A 21,462-nucleotide genomic window follows, 5' to 3' on the forward strand; every position below is an offset into this window, starting at 1 on the left:
CCATTTCAAGGGTAGTGGGTAAAATTGTTAAATTCAGTGGGCAAGTTTAAAGAATGTGACAAGAATCCCACAGACTTTGATGAATGCCTTTATTTTGTTAACATGTTACATCTTATGACACGTACATACAGTAGAATTCATTTCATCAGACATCATTTCATCAGACATCTGACAAATGTCAAATTCTAATCTCTCAATGATAACGCAATAGAATTAGTAGATATACATTTTGTGTCCTTTAAACGTACGCGCAGAATAGATTGTCACTTTCCCACACTGCTTCTCATACTGTTCGCCTTATCCCATTGTGGAGCCCAAATCCAAGCAGCCTGCCCTGCCTATCACCTCTAGGAACAGAAATTCAGAGAATCCATTTAAGATGTAGAGTGGCTGTCAAAGCCACCCTCATTGGATTACTGCTCTTGATTGATTTTCCATTGATTTAGTGAGGGCACGTTGCATAAACAAGGAAGTCAAACTTTGCCTGCCCTGTGTTTCCTGCTTAGGGCTACTCATGGATGTCTCCACAGATGTCTTGGCCACCTGTTACAGTAGGTCAAAAGGAGATTGCTTGGCAGGATTTCTAAAGGAGTTTTTCTTTATGTAAATCCTGTTGCAATTCAGTTGGCTTCATCAATTCACTTTCTCATTGTTGCTTAAGTTCATTTTACACCGGTCCTCAAATGGTCAAACAAAGAGAAGAGGAACTTTGGCCTGACTGAGGCCACATTGCAGGCTTGTCCCCATCAAACAAACATGGTGCCTTTCACACAGAGTAGATATAAGACTTCGGTAGCCTGCTTTATCTACAGTAAGTAGGGTATTTAAAGTTTCAAGCTGTGCAGATCTCGAAAGCCGACTGACAAGTAAACTCAATCCCATCAAATCATCTTATGGTCGGGTACCTGAAGATATTTACGACGCCGATGGAGTCTTTCCAAGGATTGCCTCCTAATAGCAAGCAAAACAATTTGGGGGGGATTGTAGGTTTCAATTTCACATATTTTACATTTATGTGATGAACTACATTTCTTTGGAGCATAAACATACATGATACAGTAGCATAATCTCCATTTTTTTTAAGGTTATTGAATTGTAATTTATGATACACAAATATATTATCGGCATATATATTACATTTTCAAGTTATTGGGGAAATGTGCAGTTTAAAATTGAACACAATGGATACCTGATGCTCAAATGTGACTTCGCACCATATCAGTCCATACAATCTAAAGACTTAGGCTTTGGACTGACTCACCTCCACTCTTAAAATACATGAAGTAGAAAATCTCTGACAATCAAAAAAATATATACTTTGCATATTAACATGAATGTAACCTCACAAGGCTCAGGAGTGTGTACACTTTGAGCATTGCTATTATATTAGCCCTCGGTAAAGTCAATTGTCATTTGCTAAAACAAGTTAAAAGTTTGAGTTTTGGGAAGAGGCTTGTGCTCTTACAGTAAATCATTCTAAATGAACAGTGACTTTCAACAGAATTTGTTTGTGTTATTTCATACTCATATTTGTTCTTAAAATTCCTGAAATGAGTTTTCCTGTTCTAATAAAACAGCTCAGTTATAAAAGTTTGTCCACTGAACTGTCCCCCTAATATCTTTATGGATCATCAGAGTATGGATAAACATGTACAGGTAGATATTTCCCAAAGCAGAATACATGTCTAAATAAATTAAATACATTATATGCCATTTGACAGATGTTAAGATGTAATGTTTGTTTCATTACTTGGATTATGTTAGTTGTCGATAAAGTCGTACCTATAGTTATCTGTGAAAGATGAGCTCTACTTTAAGTGCGCTGTCAAGATATGGTAATGCGTCAGCTGCTGGTACATCTGCGATGAGTGTGTTGATCCATCAGGATTGGCTTATCAAGTCCTGAGAATGAGGGGAAGTGATTAAGTCAGTCCACACAGGGACACATCTTCACACGGTCTCCCCACTGACTGCTTGCTGCGCCCAGGGATCCTCTGCCACACGGCCAGGACTGGGGCACAATCCAGGAGGTTAGGCGATGGTGCAGGTCTTGGACTTTCCAACCTCTGCTGCCTCCTCTACTGCTCAAACAGAAAGCAAGACAGCAAGCAGCAACAACATACATAGCAAGACAAATCAAATGTTTAGATTGATTTGAGTTCATAGCAAGACAGCAAGCAGCAAGATAAAGAGTAAGAAGGTGGTCTTAGTTTGTTGATAAAAACCAAGGTAACCTCAGGGGCGGACTGGCCATCTGGCATTTTGGGCAAATGCCAGATGGGCTGGTCCATTTTCAGCCCTGTCTGACATGTTTAGCCCAGGCCTGTCTAAAAACAATGGTCCGGTGGCCTGCTGTGCCACTGGTGGCTTGGCATCTGTGTGCATGGACAAGCCTTAGGCACTGTGTCTAAAAGAATGGTAGGCTATTTACCATTGTTGCTATTTCTTGGGAGATTGTACAATAGTATATCTTGCAGGGTTGGGTCCATTCTGCAAATAGCCCTTTAATTCTAATTCAATTGTTGAATTTGAATTGGCCACAATAGAATATAATGTATATCAAAGTGGCAATCAGCACTTGAAACAATAGCAAAGCGTACACCCTGCCCCTGTTATGGTAAAAAGCTGAGGGATGGGCCTGGAGAAATGTTACCACTCTGAAATTCATTAACAGAGCTATGGATGCAAGGACTGACCATCTATGATATCACAAATATACTTTTAACCATGTTTTGAGGCGATGCAGTGTTTGTTACATTTACTTTGTTTACAGACATTGGAGTAAAGCAAGCTTATATTTTGGTTTCGGACAGTTGAACTAAGCTCATAAGGCATTTATAAGTTATATTCTTCAAGAATATAAATGTATAAGTCCACAAATGGTTGTAGCAACTGCACATTTAATTCAATAAAAATGTTATGGTTAATGTCTTCTATACGTCACTATATCACTTTATTAAGCACCCATTGGGTGATTAAAAAAGTACTATACCACATGATCAAAAGTAGGTGGACACCTGCTCTTCGAACATCTCATTCCAAAATCATGGTCATTAATATGGAGCTGGTCCCCCCGTTGCTGCTATAACAGCTTCCACTCTTCTGGGAAGGCTTTCCACTAGATGTTGGAACATTGCTGCTGAGACTTGCTTCTATTCAGCCACAAGAGCATTAGTGAGGTCGGCACTGATTTTGGGGCGATTAGGCCTGGCTCGCAGTCGGCATACCAATTCATCCCAAAGGTGTTCGATGGGGTTGAGGTCAGGGCTCTGTGCAGGCCAGTCAAGTTCTTCCACACCGATCTCGACAAACCATTTCTGTATGGACTTTGCTTTGTGCACTGGGGCATTGTCATGCTGAAACAGGAAAGGGCCTTCCCCAAACTGTTGCCACAAAGTTGGAAGCACAGAATTGTCTAGAATGTATGCTGTCGCGTTAAGATTTCCCTTCACTGGAACTAAGGGGCCCGAACCCTTAAAAACAGCCCCAGACCATTATTCCTCCTCCATCAAACTTTACTGTTGGCAGTGTGCATTTGGGCAAGTAGCATTCTCCTGGCATCCACCAAAGCCAGATTTGTCCGTCGGACTGCCAGATGGTGAAGCTTGATTCATCACCCCAGAGACCGCGTTTCCACTGCTCCAGTCCAATGGCGACGAGCTTTACACCACTCCAGCCAACAGCTTGGCATTGTGATCGTAGGCATGCGTGTGGCTGCTATGCCATGGAAACGCATTTCATAAAGCTCCCGGCGAACAGTTCTTGTGTTGAAGTTGCTTCCAGAGGCAGTTTGGAACTGAGGACAGACGATTTTTACACGCTCCACGCTTCAGCACTCGGCGATCCCGTTCTGTGAGCTTGTGTGGCCTACCACTTTGCGCCTGAGCCATTGCTGCTTCTAGACGTTTCCACTTCACAATAACAGCACTTACAGTTGACCTCGGCAGCTCTAGCAAGGCCATAAATTTGACGAACTGACTTGTAGGAAATGTGGTATCCTATGACGGTGCCTCGTTGAAAGTCACTGAGCTCTTCAATAAGTCCATTCTACGGCAAAAGTTTGTCTATGGAGATTGCATGGCTGTGTGCTAGATTTTTTACACCTGTCAGCAACGGGTGTGGTTGAAATAGCCAAATCCACTAATTTGAAGGGGTGTCCACATACTTTTGTAGATATAGTGTATCTTATCTTATACAAATGTAAAAAATGTGAGTGCACAAAACATTAGGAACATGTGCTCTTTCCATGACGTAGACTAACCAAGTGAATCCAGGTGAAATCTTTGAATCCTATTGATGTCACTTGTTAAATCCACTTCAAATCAGTGTAGATGAAGGGAAGGAGACAGGTTAAAGAAGGTTTTTTAAGCCTTGAGACAATTGAGACATGGATTGTGCACGTGTGCCATTCAGAGGGTGAATGGGGCGGCAGGTAGCCTAGTGGTTAGAGCAAATTCCTATTTACAATGACGGCCTACCAGGAAACAGTGGGTTAACTGCCGGGTTCATGGGCAGAACAACATATTTTGACATTGTCAACTTCAGTTACTGGATCGAATCGCTAAGCTGACAATGTCAAAATATGTTGTTCTGCCCATGAACCCGGCAGTTAACCCACTGTTTCCTGGTAGGCCGTCATTGTAAATAGGAATTTGTTTTTATTAACTGACTTGCCTACTAAAATAAAAAAAAATGGGCAAGATAAAGATTTAAGGGGTAGTAGGTGTCAGGTGCACTGTTTTGAGTGTGTCAAGAACTGCAATTATGCTGAGTTTTTCATGCTCAACAGTTTCCCGTGTGTATCAAGAATGGTCCCCCACCCAATGGACATCCAGCCAACATGACACAACTGTGGGAAGCATTGGAGTCAACGTGGGCCAGCATCCCTGTGGAACGCTTTCGACACCTTGTAGAGTGCATGCCCCGATGAATTGAGGCTGTTCTTAGGGCAAATGGGGTTGCAACTCAATATTAGGAAGGTGTTCCTAATATTTTGTGTACACTCTTGTTAAATTCAAATCAAAATAGAATTTCAATTCATGGGTTGAATTGACTTTCATTCAAAATTCACTCCAACCCTGATTTCTTGGCTGAGTTCTGACTGTATTTCAAATGTTACCTGCTGGTGCTTCAAGCTTCTTTTTCTCTTCTTCAATGGCCGCCATCTTGGCGGCGTGAATGTCGGCCAGCTCTTTCCAGTTCTTTAGGTTGTTGTTCAGCCCATCAAACATTGGGGTGATCTCTACGTGGAACCTCGAGAATTCCTGCACACAAGTAGGCCCCATTATTGCAAGCATTCTCGTGCCCGGGACAGTCACTCAACCTGACATATTCCTCACGGTGCAAACATTCCTGCTGTGGAGTTCAGCGGATGCAAACTTGGAGATGGATAGGCCTACTGGTCACTCATGGTGGTCTAAACTGGATGACTTCCTCACTTAGATGACATTGATGGTTCACAGAGAAATTGATCTCATCTATTTTTCAAAGTTTGATTCCGTTTCCGAAAACAATTGATAGAACATTATACCTAATGACAAATAACACAAGCTGAATTCTTTCTAAATCAACTGATTCCAATGAATTAAGACACAAAACAGGGTTTGGTTGAGCTTCAACCAGCCAGGCAGTTACCTTGTATACGAACGCACACACAAACTGAATGAAACCGCACTGCATCTTGGGTAACTCCGCTGCACAGTTTCTGTCCATCATGGGCTGAGGATCAATGAAATGAAATGGGAAAGATCAACTCAAACAGAGAACTAACAAAAATGTGTGATTACTCTATAAACATACAGTATATTGTAAAGAAACAGCGGGTTTTTTCACAAACTCACAATGGGTTGCTGATCGAGAACGGTCCTTTCCAAGTCACCTTGCTCCCAGAACTCAGCTGCGACCATTAGAGCCACCTAGGAGGAAGATAATTCATAGAAAAGATTGTATCAGTACTAATTTAAACATCAGAGCATCCTGTGGTCTATATTGTCTTGAGGGAATTGGGATATATATATTTTCTTTGCTGTGTTGTTTTGTTTCATGACATGGTGGACAGATATAGTATCCACCTTGCTCTGGACCTCCCATGGTTTGGTGATGGCAGACAAGTCACAACCTGTCATCATCATGGCCCTGATACGCAAGAAGGGACAGTATTGTTATATTAATTCATATTATGTAAGAAACCGAGAACTGCGACAATGTGCACTTGAAGAAAAGTGAACAACTGCCTCAAGTGTAGCAAATCCCCGAGATGGAGGAAAGAAGAACATTCCTACTCACATGATAATTTCCTTCCTGATGGCGTTGTTGGAAATATGCTCGATTTTGTCCTTCTCGGTTTCCATTGGCTCAGTGGCGTTCACAATATTCTGGAACATTGTTCTTTTTCTGGGGGCCAGACCAACAGTCAAGTTAGAACATTGCACACATGACAAGTGATACTGATTCAGTATGTTTAAAAGCAGCTGTATCAGAGACCATAACAATTGTAAAAACCCACTTGAAGTACAACGCCAGATCAGTGGCAATGATGCAGACGTCAAACAAGTGCTGTACAGTCTCAAACTGCCGCTTCTGGAGATTCACAAAAATGTTCAGGCTCTAAAGGGGGAGTAGAGAAAAAAGGTAAGAATTCAACTCCCACAATTACCTTGTATGCAAACGCTGGCCAAAAGTAGTGCACTATGTAGGGGTAGCGGGTAGCATAGCTTTGCCATGCTTGCTTTGCTCTGACTTCCCTTATTTTGCTCTGCTCTGCCTTGCATGCTACCTCAGGGAGTGACGCCCCTGCCCCACGCGAATCTCGGGCTCAGCTGGCTCCGGCTGACAGCACCCGGTTAGGGCCCCCACCCAGGGTTACAGGAAAATATAGGGTAGACTGGGCTCTCAAACCCTGGTGTGCAGCCAGTCTAGGAGATGGACAACTCCAATTACAAAACCACAAGTCCTCAACGGCTGACAAGGTGGATACAGGAGTCCTATCTCCCAAACGTCTGACAAGGTGGATACAGGAGTCCTATCTCCCAAACGTCTGACAAGGCGGATACAGGAGTCCTATCTCCCAAACGTCTGACAAGGTGGATACAGGAGTCCTATCTCCCAAACGTCTGACAAGGCGGATACAGGAGTCCTATCTCCCAAACGTCTGACAAGGTGGATACAGGAGTCCTATCTCCCAAACGTCTGACAAGGTGGATACAGGAGTCCTATCTCCCAAACGTCTGGAAAGGTGGATGAAGGCGGCAACTGATAACTGGCAAAATTGTATGCACTCACTACTGTAAGTCGCTCTGGATAAGAGCGTTTGCTAAATTACTCAAATGTAATAGGGAACAGGGTGCCATTTTGGCCACAGACGTAACAGGAGTCGGGGTCTCAAACCTCCTCAGCCATGAGCGTCTTGCTATATTCCAGATGGTGCCTCTCCATGATGGAGGATCCGTGCAGTTTGGCTAAAGGCGATCCACTCCTGCAGGTCAGAGAGAGGGGTAACACAATCGTTAGACCCCGAACAACACCTTCCAAACCAAGAACAGACAACTAAACAGTGATTATTTAGGGAGTGGTTTGAGTGCTCATAGGTAAACAGAGGGGGCCTTACTTTGTCTGGTATAAGTTGTTGGTCCCCCTGTGGTCAATATCGTGGCAGAATGCAGCAGCCACCATGGCAAAGGCATCCAGGTCAGAGTAATATTTCCTCAGCCTGCCAGTCTGTGAAGCAAAAGGGTGGGCTGATTCATTATCAAACAACACGGGAGGGGTGGGGTGATCCACTATCGAACAAAATGGATGTGTCAGGTGATAGATCCATTATCATTAGTGGGCAGCATCAATGTTTCTCTAAATAAATAGGAAGTTTGAACTACTCTTCTATCGGTGATTTAATGCCCAGTTATTCTGCACAATCTACACTTAGCCATGTACAGTGCTGTGAAAAAGTATTTGCCCCCTTTCTAATTTTCTCTACTTTTGATATTTTTGATAGTGAATGTTATCAGATCTTCAACCAAAACGTAATATTAGATAAAGGGAACCCGAGTGAACAAATAACACAACAATTACATATTTATTTCAGAAACAAAGTTATGCAACACCCAATGCCCCTGTGGGAAAAAGTAATTGCCCCCTTACACTGGTTGTGCCACCTTTAGCTGCAATGACTCCAACCAAAGGCATAGTGGTGCCCATGTCGTCCAAAAAGTGATATTTTTGACTCATCTGTCCATAGAACAACCTTTCAAGAGTCTTGAAAGAGTCTTGCTGTCTCTGCCTGGCCGGTTCCCCTCTCTCCACTGGGATTCTCTGCCTCTAACCCTATTACAGGGGCTGAGTCACTGGCTTACTGGTGCTCTTTCATGCCGTCCCTAGGAGGGGTGCGTCACTTGAGTGGGTTGAGTTACTGACGTGATCTTTCTGTCTGGGTTGGCGCCCCCCCTTGGTTTGTGCTGTGGTGGAGATCTTTGTGGGCTATACTCGGCCTTGTCTCAGGATTGTAAGTTGGTGGTTGAAGATATCCCTCTAGTGGTGCGGGGGCTGTGCTTTGGCAAAGTGGGTGGGGTTATATCCTTCCTGTTTGGCCCTGTCCGGGGGTATCATCGGATGGGGCCACAGTGTCTCCTGACCCCTCCTGTCTCAGCCTCCAGTATTTATGCTGCAGTAGTTTATGTGTCGGGGGGCTAGGGTCAGTTGGTTATATCTGGAGTACTTCTCCTGTCTTATCCAGTGTCCTGTGTGAATTTAAGTATGCTCTCTCTAATTCTCTCCTTCTCTCTTTCTTTCTCTCTCTCGGAGAACCTGAGCCCTAGGACCATACGTCAGGACTACCGGGCATGATGACTCCTTGCTGTCCCCAGTCCACCTGGCCTTGCTGCTGTTCCAGTTTCAACTGTTCTGCCTGCGGTTATGGAACCCCTACCTGTCCCAGACCTGCTGCTTTCAACTCTTAATGATCGGCTATGAAAAGCCAACTGACATTTATTCCTGATTATTATTTGACCATGCTTGTCATTTATGAACATTTTGAAAATCTTGGCTCTCTCTAATTCTCTCCTTCTCTCTTTCTTTCTCTCTCTCGGAGGACCTGAGCCCTAGGACCATACGTCAGGACTACCGGGCATGATGACTCCTTGCTGTCCCCAGTCCATCTGGCCTTGCTGCTGTTCCAGTTATAATCTCCACCCGGCACAGCCAGAAGAGGACTGGCCACCTCTCATAGCCTGGTTCCTCTCTAGGTTTCTTCCTAGGTTTTGGCCTTTCTAGGGAGTTTTTCCTAGCCACCGTGCTTCTACACCTGCATTGCTTGGGGTTTTAGGCTGGGTTTCTGTACAGCACTTCGAGATATTAGCTGATGTACGAAGGGCTATATAAAATAAACTTGATTTGATTTGATCTTGATGATCATCCCAGGTGCTTCCAGGTGCTTTTTGACAAACTTGAGTCAACGTTTTGGACGAGATGGGTCCCATTACGTCTGGCGAAAACCAAACACTGCATTCCACAGTAAGAACCTTATACCAACGGTCAAGCATGGTGGTGGTAGTGTGATGGTTTGGGGATGCTTTGCTGCCTCAGGACCTGGATGACTTGCCTTAATAGAAGGAACCATGAATTCTGCTCTGTGTCAGAGAATTCGACAGGAGAATGTCAGGCCATCTGTCTGTGAGCTGAAGCTGAAGAGCAGCTGGGTCATACAGCAAGACAATGATCCAAAACACACAATCAAGTCCACATGAAAATGGTTAAAAAGTAACAAATGTGAAGTTTTGCAATGGCCTAGTGAAAGTCCAGACCTAATCCCAATTGAGATGTTGTGGCAGGACTTGAAACGAGCAGTTCATGCTTGAAAACCCACAAACGTCGCTGAGTTAAAGCAGTTCTGCATGGAAGAGTGGGTCAAAATTCCTCCACAGCGATGTGAGAGACTGATCAACAACCACCAGATGCATTTGGTTGCAGTCATTGCAGCTAAAGATGGCACAAACAGTTATTGAGTGTAAGGGGGCAATAATTTTTTTCACACAGGGGAATTGGGTTAAAAAAATGTAAAATCAAACTTTTTTTGTAAACTCAGGTTCCCTTTATTTAATATTACATTTTGGTTGAAGATCTGATAACAGTATCAAAAATATGAAAAAATTGAGAAAATCAGAAAGGGGGAAAATAATTGTTCATGGCACTGTAGGTATCAGGTGATATGATTGGTACTGAAGGAGCAGAGGACTCACCTGTAGAAGACAGAACATGGTCTGGCCCACATTGAAGCCGTGTCTCCAGTTGTGGTAGGTGATGTCACGGTAACCTTTCCGGACAGTGTACATCCATCGGGTCAGGGTCTGGTTGTACATGTGGAGAGGAAACAATTAGACATGACTTTACTAATGATCTATATCAGTGGTTCCCAACCTTTTTCAGTTACTGTACCACCAACAGACTTTTTTCTCTGCCCAGAGTACCTTTGAAGTACCCCCTCATGTGCATTTTACCAGTAGGCCTATGGTCTCATGAGTCTTCACAAGTATCCCATGTGGATGGTCCTAGTGCCCCTGGTTGGGAACCACTGCTCTATATGACCAAACCAGTAGGACATGCCCTTGTATTTGGAAAACATTAGGCTCAACAAAATAAATTAGATACCGAAAAGGCAAAAGCTTTGTTAATATATTGAGTCATGTACAGTACATACATTGCATGCATTCTGGGGACATGTAATGTATAATGCTGAGGTTACAACAAAAATAAAGACATCTAAATGAACATGATTGTTTTACTAGCCAGGGGCTTCATGACTGACCTCTGCGGGCACTTTGAACTTCTCCACCACGTTCAGCTCAAAGAAGCAGCGAATTCCACACATGATGAGGCCGTGCTCTGTCACAGGGAAGTCGCTGAAGGAGAACAGCAGCAGGTCGACATCTATGGCCACAGGGCAGTTTGATCTCTACAGAAGGGCAAAAATAATAACCATATATTTATTGATTGATCATTCAAACACCACTCTGGGCCACATTATCATTGTGTCTCTACCCACTTTCACTGACAGTCTTATACGTGGTCTTACCAAGAGTTTGTACATCTCCTTCTGATCACAGTCCTCTGGGTCGGCATCAAACTTCTCCTTTGTGTTCTGTGGAAAGAGAAAAGAGTCAAATAAAAAAACATGAGCTGGCGCACACCCAGAGAAAGGTACTGACTAACGGCGGATAAACAATAAGCTATAAAAAATAAAGAGAGTCGCACACTAATTATATTTATTTTTATAGCTGAAAGAGAAAAGAGTATCAAAGGTTTGTCCCATGAGGCTAGTTTCCTCTGTGAATCTCCGCTGTCTATAAGGTCTACGGTCTAACATGTCTCAGGTCTCACCAGGATACTCTGCATTTCAGTGTTGGTGCATCTGCTCTGACACATGAGCATCTCCTGGGCGATGTCCTTTCTCCACTCCATCCTGTTCAGTCTGTCGTACGTGTCGCAGTTGAGCACCGACCATCCCAGGAACTGAGTGAGGGCCTGGAACAATGCAGACAGGTATTTACCACCTCTTGCATTCACATGTAACCCATGACAGGATGTATGAGTGGTTGATATGACTGATGTCTATGCACTCACCTCAGTGATCTGTTCGTCGTGCTCATCGAATGGTTTCCCATCTTTCCTGTTGAAGAAAGTGGCAATACCCACAATTTCTTCCTTTTTGTTGACGATGGGAAGGGACAAGACGTTCTTGATGACGAAACCTGACTCATCCACAGCCTCTTTCTGAAAGACAAAACGGCATGAAGTCGATTAGTAAACACTTTGAGAATTATCCCTAGAATATTGCATTTTAGCAATACAACACCAATCTGAGGGCTGGTGGTCCTCTTCAAATAGCACGTGTTGCTGAGGACTCGATATATTGTAACACCAAGGTCATCCTATACTTAATACCATCCATCCAATTGGGGCCCAGACTCCTCACCTGGAAGGTGAAGTAGTCATCAGCGGCAACATTCATCATGTTACAAATCTGCAGGGGAAGAAGAAGACATATTTCAGTAAAATCCCTGTCTACAGTAGGCCCTACATGCTTGTGGATAGTATATTGTCTGTGGTTACTGTATGGACTACATGCACTCTTTCACATCAACTTACAAAGCCGTTCTCAGAAACATAGGTGGGGAGTCCACTGACCAGGGCCCAGTGGTCAATAGGAGGTCCCCTGCATGGAACAGAGGGAGGGAGTAAGAGAGTGAGTGATAGGTTTTGGTACTTTGAGACTTTTTTTTTGTTCATTCAGAGAGCATAATAATAATAATAATTAATGATTTCTACCAAGAAGCTACTGGTATTTACGGTATGACTTTGATTTCCTCTTTGGGTCCTTCTAAGAGATAGTCAATAATCTTGTAGAAGATGACTTCCTGCAGACGCACAGAACAACATTCACCGGCTCTGATTGTGCCATAGACAAGGCAGTAGAGGAAAGAGCAGAATGTTTGGCGAAAATCATATCATAGGAAAATTGATGTTTACCCTTCCGTCGGGGGTCTTTGGTCCGCTGTATGGCGGTACGTCTCCCAGCTTCACTGGCCACTCATCGTAGAACTCCTGTATGAAGCGAGGGAAGACAGCAGTCAGGACTTCAGTGGATCCATTTAGCAACCACAGAGGGGGCAGATCCAAAATGGCACCCATATCAAGCCAGTGACAAAACAGCAATATGCTTCAGCATATTATACACTAGTAACAAACCTTCTCTTTGGTCATGTCCAAGAGGCCCACGGAGTATCTTTCACAATTGAGGTAGATTCTCACAGTGTACAGAGCTTTGTGAAACTGTCTCTCAATGTCTGTCAACTCTTCAAACACTTTGCTGGCAGACCACAGAAGTACCTAGTGAAACAAATGGAGAAAAATGGATATTCGTTTTTTTTAGGGAAACTGTTATAATGGAATAACATGGCTTTACAGGAAACTTTAAATTATATTTTATCTTATCATCTTATTCTTGTGTCAGACACTAATAGAAAATTACCTTGGTGAACTGTGTCTTTGTATTCAAGGGCCAGCATGATTGACACAGTTGACGGACAGCTCATGTTGAATGATGGGGTTCACTGGGTTCTTACCTGACTCCTCCTGGATTCCACGTTGAACATGTATGCAGTGTGATGCTGCAGGGCAATGACGTGTGCAAAGACCATGTACTTGTTCCAGAGCTGAAAACCAAATCAATCATCAGTACAGCAGACAGGCATTCATCTGATGTGACGTCCAGACTACTGATGTCATACATCCCTCACACCGTGCTAACATTGAATATGCAGTATCGCCACCTCTCATGATCTAGAGAACCCCTAATAGTTTTGTGGCAGTATCTTTGTGGCTTTTAAACAGTTGAATTATATGGCAAAACAATTATTTCCGCCTAAATAGACATACCAAAACGTAATTATTTTTCATGAGTTGGTCATAAACAACAACTGGTAATGCTGTATAGTTTTATAAAGGTTTGGAACTCACCTTTCTAGTAAAAAGAGTTATTAATTGCTGTGGTGTACTAGCTTTTTAGGACACAAGCTCAAGTACGTAGTACAAATACGATGAAAATATGAAAAATCATACAGTATATGATTTTCTTCCTATTTAGAAAACATGGGGCATTAGGGCTTGAAATGACTGAAATGCTTTCTAAATATAGCAACACTCACATTATAAATGACTTAATATAAGATTTCATGTTTCTTATAACTGTAAAATAAATATGATCATAATTAGTGACAGTTAAGGGATTACTATTTTCCAGAAAATTGATCAAGTTTCTATACCAGGAATAATTCAATAATAATTTGATAATGGCGCCGATGGAGATGGGATCGTAAAACGGCGGCCGTAACTCTAAGATTGAATCGTACTACACCGGCTCTGACGCTCGTCGGATGTGGCAGGGCTTGCAAACTATTACAGACTACGAGCTGCCCAGTGACACAAACCTACCAGAAGAGCTAAATTACTTATACGGTCGCTTCGAGGCAAGTAACACTGAAACATGCATGAGAGCACCAGCTGTTTCCGGATTACTATGTGATCACACTCTCCGTAGCCGATGTGAGTAAGACCTTTAAACAGGTCAACATTCACAAGGCCGCAGGGCCAGACGGATTACCAGGACATGTACTCCGAGCATGCGCTGACCAACAGTGTCTTCACTGACAATTTCAACCTGTCCCTGACTGAGTCTATAATACCAACATGTTTCAAGCAGACCACCATAGTCCCTGTTTCCAAGAACACTAAGGTAACCTGCCTAAATGATTACCGACCCGTAGTACTCACATCTGTAGCCATGAAGTGCTTTGAAAGGCTGGTAAAGGCTCATATCAACACCATCATCCCAGAAACCCTAGACCCACTCCAATTTGCATACCGCCCCAACAGATCCACAGATGATGCAATCTCTATTGCACTCAACACTGCCCATTCCCACCTGGACAAAAGGAACACCTATGTGATAATGCTATTCATTGACTACAGCTCAGCATTCAACACCATTGTGCCCTCACATAGCTCATCACTAAGCTAAGGACCCTGGGACTAAAAACCTCCCTCTGCAACTGGATCCTGGACTTCCTGACGGGCCGCCCCCAGATGGTAAGGGTAGGGAACAACACATTAGCCACGCTGATCCTCAACACGGGGGCCCCTCAGGGGTGCATGCTCAGTCCCCTCCTGTACTCCCTGTTCACTCATGACTGCTTGGCCAGGCACGACTCCAACACCATCATCAAGTTTGCCGATGACACAGCAGTGTTAGGCCTGATCACCGACAACAATGAGTCTATAGGGAGGAGGTCATAGACCTGGCCGTGTGGTGCCAGGACAACAACCTCTCCCTCAACGTAATCAAGACAAAGAAAAAGGAGGACCGAGCACGCCCCCATTCTCATCGACGGGGCTGTAGTGGAGCAGGTTGAGAGCCTCAAGTTCCTTGGCGTCCACATCACCAACAAACTAACATGGTCCAAGCACACCCAGACAGTCGTGAAGAGGGCACAACAAAACCTATTCCCCCTCAGGAGACTGAAAAGATTTGGCATGGGTCTTCAGATCCTCAAAAGGTTCTACAGCTGCACCATCGAGAGCATCCTGACTTATTTACATAAACAATGGAATTATTGATATCAAAAATGTGTTTCTCCATTGATTCCTATGGGGAATTATCGATACCAAACATTCTTATAGGATTGTAGGATCTTGTCACCCCAATCAGAATCCTACTAGAACATATTTTCTTAATTGAACCCATTAAATGATAGTTTGTTGTCATTTGTTCCAGTACTAAAAAACAACTGTTTTATATTAATTTCAGTTTTATTCACCACCACAATATGGGAGGTATTCAAGGCTGCAAGTTCATTTACAGTCTGACCACCAATACAGTACACCTTTGAGTTATTTGATATGATGCTTATTCATGCAACTTCTTGTCTTTGAATTAGACATTACAATATGACATACAATACTATAGACAAAGTTACAATAACACAAGATGTTTGGGGGGGGGGGTCCCCTTAGAATGTACAGAATCTTTACATTCCTTATATGCAAAAAAAGTAGAAGGAAAATAAATGTTTAGGTACAGTAGCACAAAGATAAGCATTTAGTTCATTTTATATACAGTTGAAGTTGGAAGTTTACATACACCTTAGCCAAATACATTTAAACTCAGTTTCACAATTCCTGACATTTAATTCTAGTAAAAATTCCCTGTCTTAGGTCAGTTAGGATCACCACTTTATTTTAAGAATGTGAAATGTCAGAATAATAGTAGAGAATGATTTATTTCAGCTTTTATTTATTTCATCACATTCCCAGTGGGTCAGAAGTTTACATACACTCAATTAGTATTTGGTAGCATTGCCTTTAAATTGTTTAACTTGGGTCAAACGTTTCGGGTAGCCTTCCACAAGCTTCCCACAATAAGTTGGGTGAATTTTGGCCCATTCCTCCTGACAGAGCTGGTGTAACTGAGTCAGGTTTGTAGGCCTCCTTGCTCGCTCACGCTTTTTCATTTCTGCCCACAAATGTTCTATATGATTGAGGTCAGGGCTTTGTGATGGACATTCAAATACCTTGACTTTGTTGACCTTAAGCCATTTTGCCACAACTTTGGAAGTATCCTTGGGGTCATTGTCCATTTGGAAGACCAATTAGCGACCAAGCTTTCACTTCCTGACTGATGTTTTGAGATGTTGCTTCAATATATCCACATAATGTTCCATCCACATAATGTTCCTTCCTCATGATGCCATCTATTTTGTGAAGTGCACCAGTCCCTCCTGCAGCAAAGCACACCCACAACATGATGCTGCCACCCCCGTGCTTCATGGTTGGGATGGTGTTCTTCGGCTTGCAAGCCTCCGCCTTTTTCCTCCAAACATAACGATGGTCATGGCCGAACAGTTCTATTTTTGTTTCATCAGACCAGCGGACATTTCTCCAAAAAGTACGATCTTTGTCCCCATGTGCAGTTGCAAACCGTAGTCTGGCTTTTTTATGGCGGTTTTAGAGCAGTGGCTTCTTCCTTGCTGAGCGGCCTTTCAGGTTATGTCGATATAGGACTTGGTTTACTGTGGATATAGATACTTTTGTACCTGTTTCCTCCAGCATCTTCACAAGGTCCTTTGCTGTTGTTCTGGGATTGATTTGCACTTTTCGCACCAAAGTACATTCATCTCTAGGAGACAGAACGCGTCTCCTTCCTGAGCGGTATGACGGCTGCGTGGTCCCATGGTGTTTATACTTGCGTACTATTGTTTGTGCAGATGAACGTGGTACCTTCAGGCGTTTGGAAATTGCTCCCAAGGATGAACCAGACTTGTGGAGGTCTTGACTGATTTCTTTAGATTTTCCCATGATGTCAAGCAGAGAGGCACTGAGTTTGAAGGTAGTCCTTGAAATACATCCACAGGTACACCTCCAATTGACTCAAATGATGTCAATTAGCCTATCAGAAGCTTCTAAAGCCATGACATCATTTCTGGAATTTTCCAAGCTGTTTAAAGACACAGTCAACTTAGTGTATGCAAACTTCTGACCCACTGGAATTGTGATACAATAAGTGAAATAATCTGTCTGTAAACAATTGTTGGAAAAATTACTTGTGTCATGCACACAGTAGATGTCCTAACCGACTTACCAAAAGTATTGTTTGATAACAAGAAATTTGTGGAGTGGTTGAAAAACGAGTTTTAATGACTCCAACCTAAGTCTATGTAATCTTCCAACTTCAACTGTATATTTGTCAGCTATGCATACAAAAAAGGGAACGCTCCCTTTGTCCTCTTTATGTTGGGATAGGGAAATAAAAAACTGAAGATAATTGAACCTCCAACTCCTTCCCTCCCACACTCCCCATGGGAAGATATTTGGGGATGGGGGTGCAGAGATTTGTCCTTGTGGACAAATTTGACAATGTGTGATGCAGATGCTCCAGATGCAAATGTTTACTCACGTTGTGTCCCTTGGACCTTGGGTGGCTGAGGCTGCACGAGATACAGTAGCTACTGGGTAGAGGCGACACTGCCGGCGGTTCCCCACTATAGGGTCAACATCTCGAGTGGCAAGGGTGGCAGTTCAATATTGGTTGCATGATGTTATTATAGTTCACGTGTTCACTGTCCGCCTTCATAGGTAATTGTCTAAGAGGTTTGGAGGGTGCTGCCAAGTTAACTATAGTGTATTAACAAGTTTTGAGGATAAATCCTTTAGAATGTAATGTTATTATCTATACAAATCCCGTCAACAAAATCAATAGAAATTGTATAGGAGAAAAAACATTGAAATTCTACAGGATTCCAATACAAGGATCCAATTAGAATCTAATTAGAATCCTGTGTGGCTCACTTGATAGAGCATGACACTTCCAATGCCAGGGTTTTGGGTTTGATTCCCACGGAAAATATATGCACTCACTACCGTTAGTCTCTCTGGATAAGATTATCTGCTAAATGACTAAAATGTAAATAGAAAAATCCTATCTGATTTTGGAACTAGTCCTATTGGATAAAATCCTGTAGGATTTTATTTATAATTTGATTTTTTTATTGGAATCCTACAGGATTGTTTGACTAAGGAGATATGGGGCTTTCTGACACTATAAGACACGGGACCCTACGACGTTCACAGAGCGATTTGTCCACCAAAATGTCAGTCGGAACCGGTCCAGAACCACCCAAATAGGGCCTTAACATCATGAATATTGATTACTGGGGTAATGTAGGCTATACAGTATCTGTATATGTCATGTGCTGTGTGAATTGTGCTATTATGTATTCATTGTAAAAAATAAATAAAGTTATTCCCATAATTACTAACACTGAGAAACCTTTCTAAGACTGGTATTTTTCTTTTGAGAGCTCAGGACTTACTTCCTCGTCGGCTTTTGAGAATTCTTCGGCCCCAATTTTGTTAAGTGCCATTACAACACCAAGGCATTCTTTATCAGCCATGATGGGGTACGTGAGCATGTTTTTGGTTTTGTATCCTGTCTGCTTGTCCACAAAGTCACTGAAGCGGTTATTCTGGAAGTGAAAAAGAAAAGAGTATATTGGATCAAGACATTAGCTGCGTTCACACTGCAATAAACCCAGGGCTAACAGCCTCCTTAGCCCTGGGCTAAGATAATGCCATGTGAAAAGGCCTATTGAGTACAATTAACAGTCGCTAGGCAAAAAACGACCCCTGCTGGCTATGGTTTTTGCAGCCTGCACATAATGGATGTCATGTAAATGGCCCAATTCTATAACCATTGTCTCAAAAGTAATAAAGATGATTTTCAATCGATGAAAATATCATGGGCTAATCAAACGAGAAAAACTATGGACATACGCTGGCTAAAAAAAAGCATAGACTGAACCCCTGCTTGAATTCTGTAGTTAACTTATACATGTAATAGGGTGTTCATCCAGTAATCTACAGTATGTTAACCAATTGCAATTACAGATTTGTTTTAGCAGGTTGGCATTTATTGTCATGAATCTTGTCCTGTAGGCACGTAAACCTTACCCCAACCTTAACCACACGACTTACACCAATGCCTAACCCTAACCTTACTGTAAATGAAGTCCAAAAAGCACATTTTTGTTTCATACATTTTTACGATATAGCCAATTTTTACTTTGCAGCTGGCCCATCGAGCAGAACTCGCTCAGTTCTACCTCCGGGGCAAGATTCATGACAATAAATGTCAACCTGCTTTCTCTTCAGTCGTCCATACTTTAACATCAACAGCTTTGCAATCATACAACTGGACATTTTTGTTTTGAATATGATACAATATATTATCATGATGACTTGAATTAAATAATACAAATATATATAATCAATTAATGTATTCAATTAGCAAATCAACCAGATAATGACAGTTGTATGGCAAACAAAAATTGTAATTCTGCACTACACAGGAGAATAACAGTCATTCAAATCATAATTTTATTGTAGAAACTAAGTGGTTAACATTAACATTTAGAATGAATTACTCATTCCATCATACTTGTAATTTCACTCATACTTGTTGAAGCTGACTTTGCTGTAGACCTAATCAGACTATGACGTTTTCCTTGGTCAGACTTCTGGATAATCAAAACTATTAGGCAACCCCTTCAAGAAATTCATCAATTGAACTGAACAAAAATAGCAGACGGACAACAATCATTAAACTTCATGGGCTTAGGCCTTCAGAGACATGCATTAACACTTTATATTTCTTTAAGTATCTTCTCAAATCTGCATCAATTAAAATGTCTAACTTATGTGAGCAACAAATGACATTTTTAAGAATTTAGATCTGACACGAAAAATTGTGTGTAAATTACGACTGCTTTTGGACATTTTATGGGTGCTTTGGTGGCGCATGTACAAATTTTACGCGCACTTTGGCGGTTGGGCACCTGCTGACAAAGGCACTCACCTTGGTAACATCCGGAATGTTTAGCATCTTTTTGGAGTGTGCTGTGTATCCAACTACACCCATATCGATTGGAAACACAATCTCACCAGTGGGGTTGACGAGGTTCTCCTCAAATTTGGTGCTAGGAGTGACATTGAAGAGCATCGTTGTAAGTTCAGGTATTCCGTTTCTAGATCGAAGATCAAAGTAACTGCACCGGTCGGCGTTCAAAATCATGCAAACTCTCTGCAGGACCTTGTGCAATGCTTTTTCCATAACGATTTCCGATTGCATTTCTTTGACAAGGTCAAAGATGATGTTGGCCTCCTGAATTTGGGAGACATCTTTGAACGAAGTCGGATCTTTGATCTCAAGATTTTCTGTGAACGCTGTCGTGATTAATTCGGGGCGCAACTTTTTATCAAAGTACTCTTTAGCGAACTGGGGATTGTTCTCCAGGTACTTCTCCACACTATCCTTGTCTCCCATTTTGAATTGTTTGCTTTTCCCTCCCTTCTCTTACAGACGCATCACCCGGGAAAGTCGAAAGGGAAGTGTAAAAGGTGCTTAGTTAGAGGCCTCCGTTTGCGCCGACGTGCATTCTCTGCTGTGGTCCGTTACAAATCACCAACACGTCCTGTACTACGCTACAAGCTGACTGAATGTAGTGGCTTACAGGCTGAAAGGATCAAAGTGTCCGCTAATTAATGTGACGTCATGAAATTAAAGCCCTAAGCTTTCTTAACCTGCAAATCCGAACACAGATCATTTTATATTGGACAATCCAATCTGAGGCAAGGGAGGCAGGTTGTTGGAGCTCTATCTCCTACTGCAGCTGTGGTATAGAAAGTTCATTTTGGGACAAAATGGTTGACTCATCAATAGATTATTTACCCAATAGGCCCACTGAGTAGGAAATAGTTGGACAGTTCACCTTGAAGAACAATGCTGCAGTTCCCCACTATAGTTCCAAGCAAATATTCCAGCCGCAGAACTCTCTCACAGTGTTGTGTGTTTATAAGAAATCCCTACGCTATATTTACAGTCAAAGTGAAGCCAAGTGAGTAGTAGCATCAGTGAAGCAATTCAAAAAAGAGCTCAATTAAATCAGTTCCCTCTATAATGTATTTAACCAGCTAATTTTAGTCTTGGTACTGTTCAAGTGTGATAAACATACTGCTGAACAAAAGACACCTAGACATGATGTCCACAATGTTGGTAGAAGTATTTTATCTTAATTATCTTAATCTCACTGTCCTCATAGGGCAATCTGGAAGCCTTGCTAAGTGAGGGCAATCAGAGATCTGTGAAAGATGGTGCAAACAAATGTGTGCTTTTATTACCCTACTACACTGTCTGGCAAGACAGGACGGACAAAGTTCCCCTGTCTAATTTCACATGTGGGATTAAGACTGGCTCATGATGCATTTACGGCAGGGGCGGCAACAGGCGGTCCTCAAATCCGGCCTGTGATTGTGTTTTTTGCCCCCCCCTGCCCTCCCGCCAAAGATTTTAGTAAATGGATTTTA

General features: G+C 42.4%; 1 protein-coding gene across 2 annotated transcripts; it reads right to left on the minus strand.

The window, feature by feature from the left end:
• Positions 1-72: 72 nt before the first annotated feature.
• On the minus strand, positions 73-20,730 carry LOC139580929 (cone cGMP-specific 3',5'-cyclic phosphodiesterase subunit alpha'-like). 2 transcript variants are annotated; one of them, XM_071410083.1, is made up of 22 exons: positions 19,955-20,730; positions 18,414-18,566; positions 13,113-13,202; positions 12,736-12,876; positions 12,517-12,591; positions 12,337-12,404; positions 12,136-12,202; positions 11,963-12,010; positions 11,611-11,760; positions 11,368-11,511; positions 11,063-11,128; positions 10,796-10,942; positions 10,230-10,337; positions 7,607-7,716; positions 7,387-7,474; positions 6,506-6,606; positions 6,286-6,393; positions 6,072-6,135; positions 5,841-5,915; positions 5,635-5,718; positions 5,120-5,264; positions 73-2,078 (listed from the first exon to the last, which is right to left on the minus strand). In XM_071410083.1, the coding sequence occupies exons 1-22, from the start codon at positions 20,420-20,422 to the stop codon at positions 2,032-2,034; spliced, it is 2,547 nt and encodes an 848-aa protein (XP_071266184.1). In that variant the 5' UTR covers positions 20,423-20,730; the 3' UTR covers positions 73-2,031. The 2 variants fall into 2 exon arrangements, with proteins under 2 accessions (XP_071266184.1, XP_071266183.1); XM_071410082.1 differs by having other exon boundaries at positions 73-2,081.
• Between the last annotated feature and the right edge of the window lie 732 nt (positions 20,731-21,462).

The sequence above is a fragment of the Salvelinus alpinus genome, chromosome 7, assembly GCF_045679555.1.
Source record: "Salvelinus alpinus chromosome 7, SLU_Salpinus.1, whole genome shotgun sequence".
Taxonomy (NCBI): domain Eukaryota; kingdom Metazoa; phylum Chordata; class Actinopteri; order Salmoniformes; family Salmonidae; genus Salvelinus; species Salvelinus alpinus.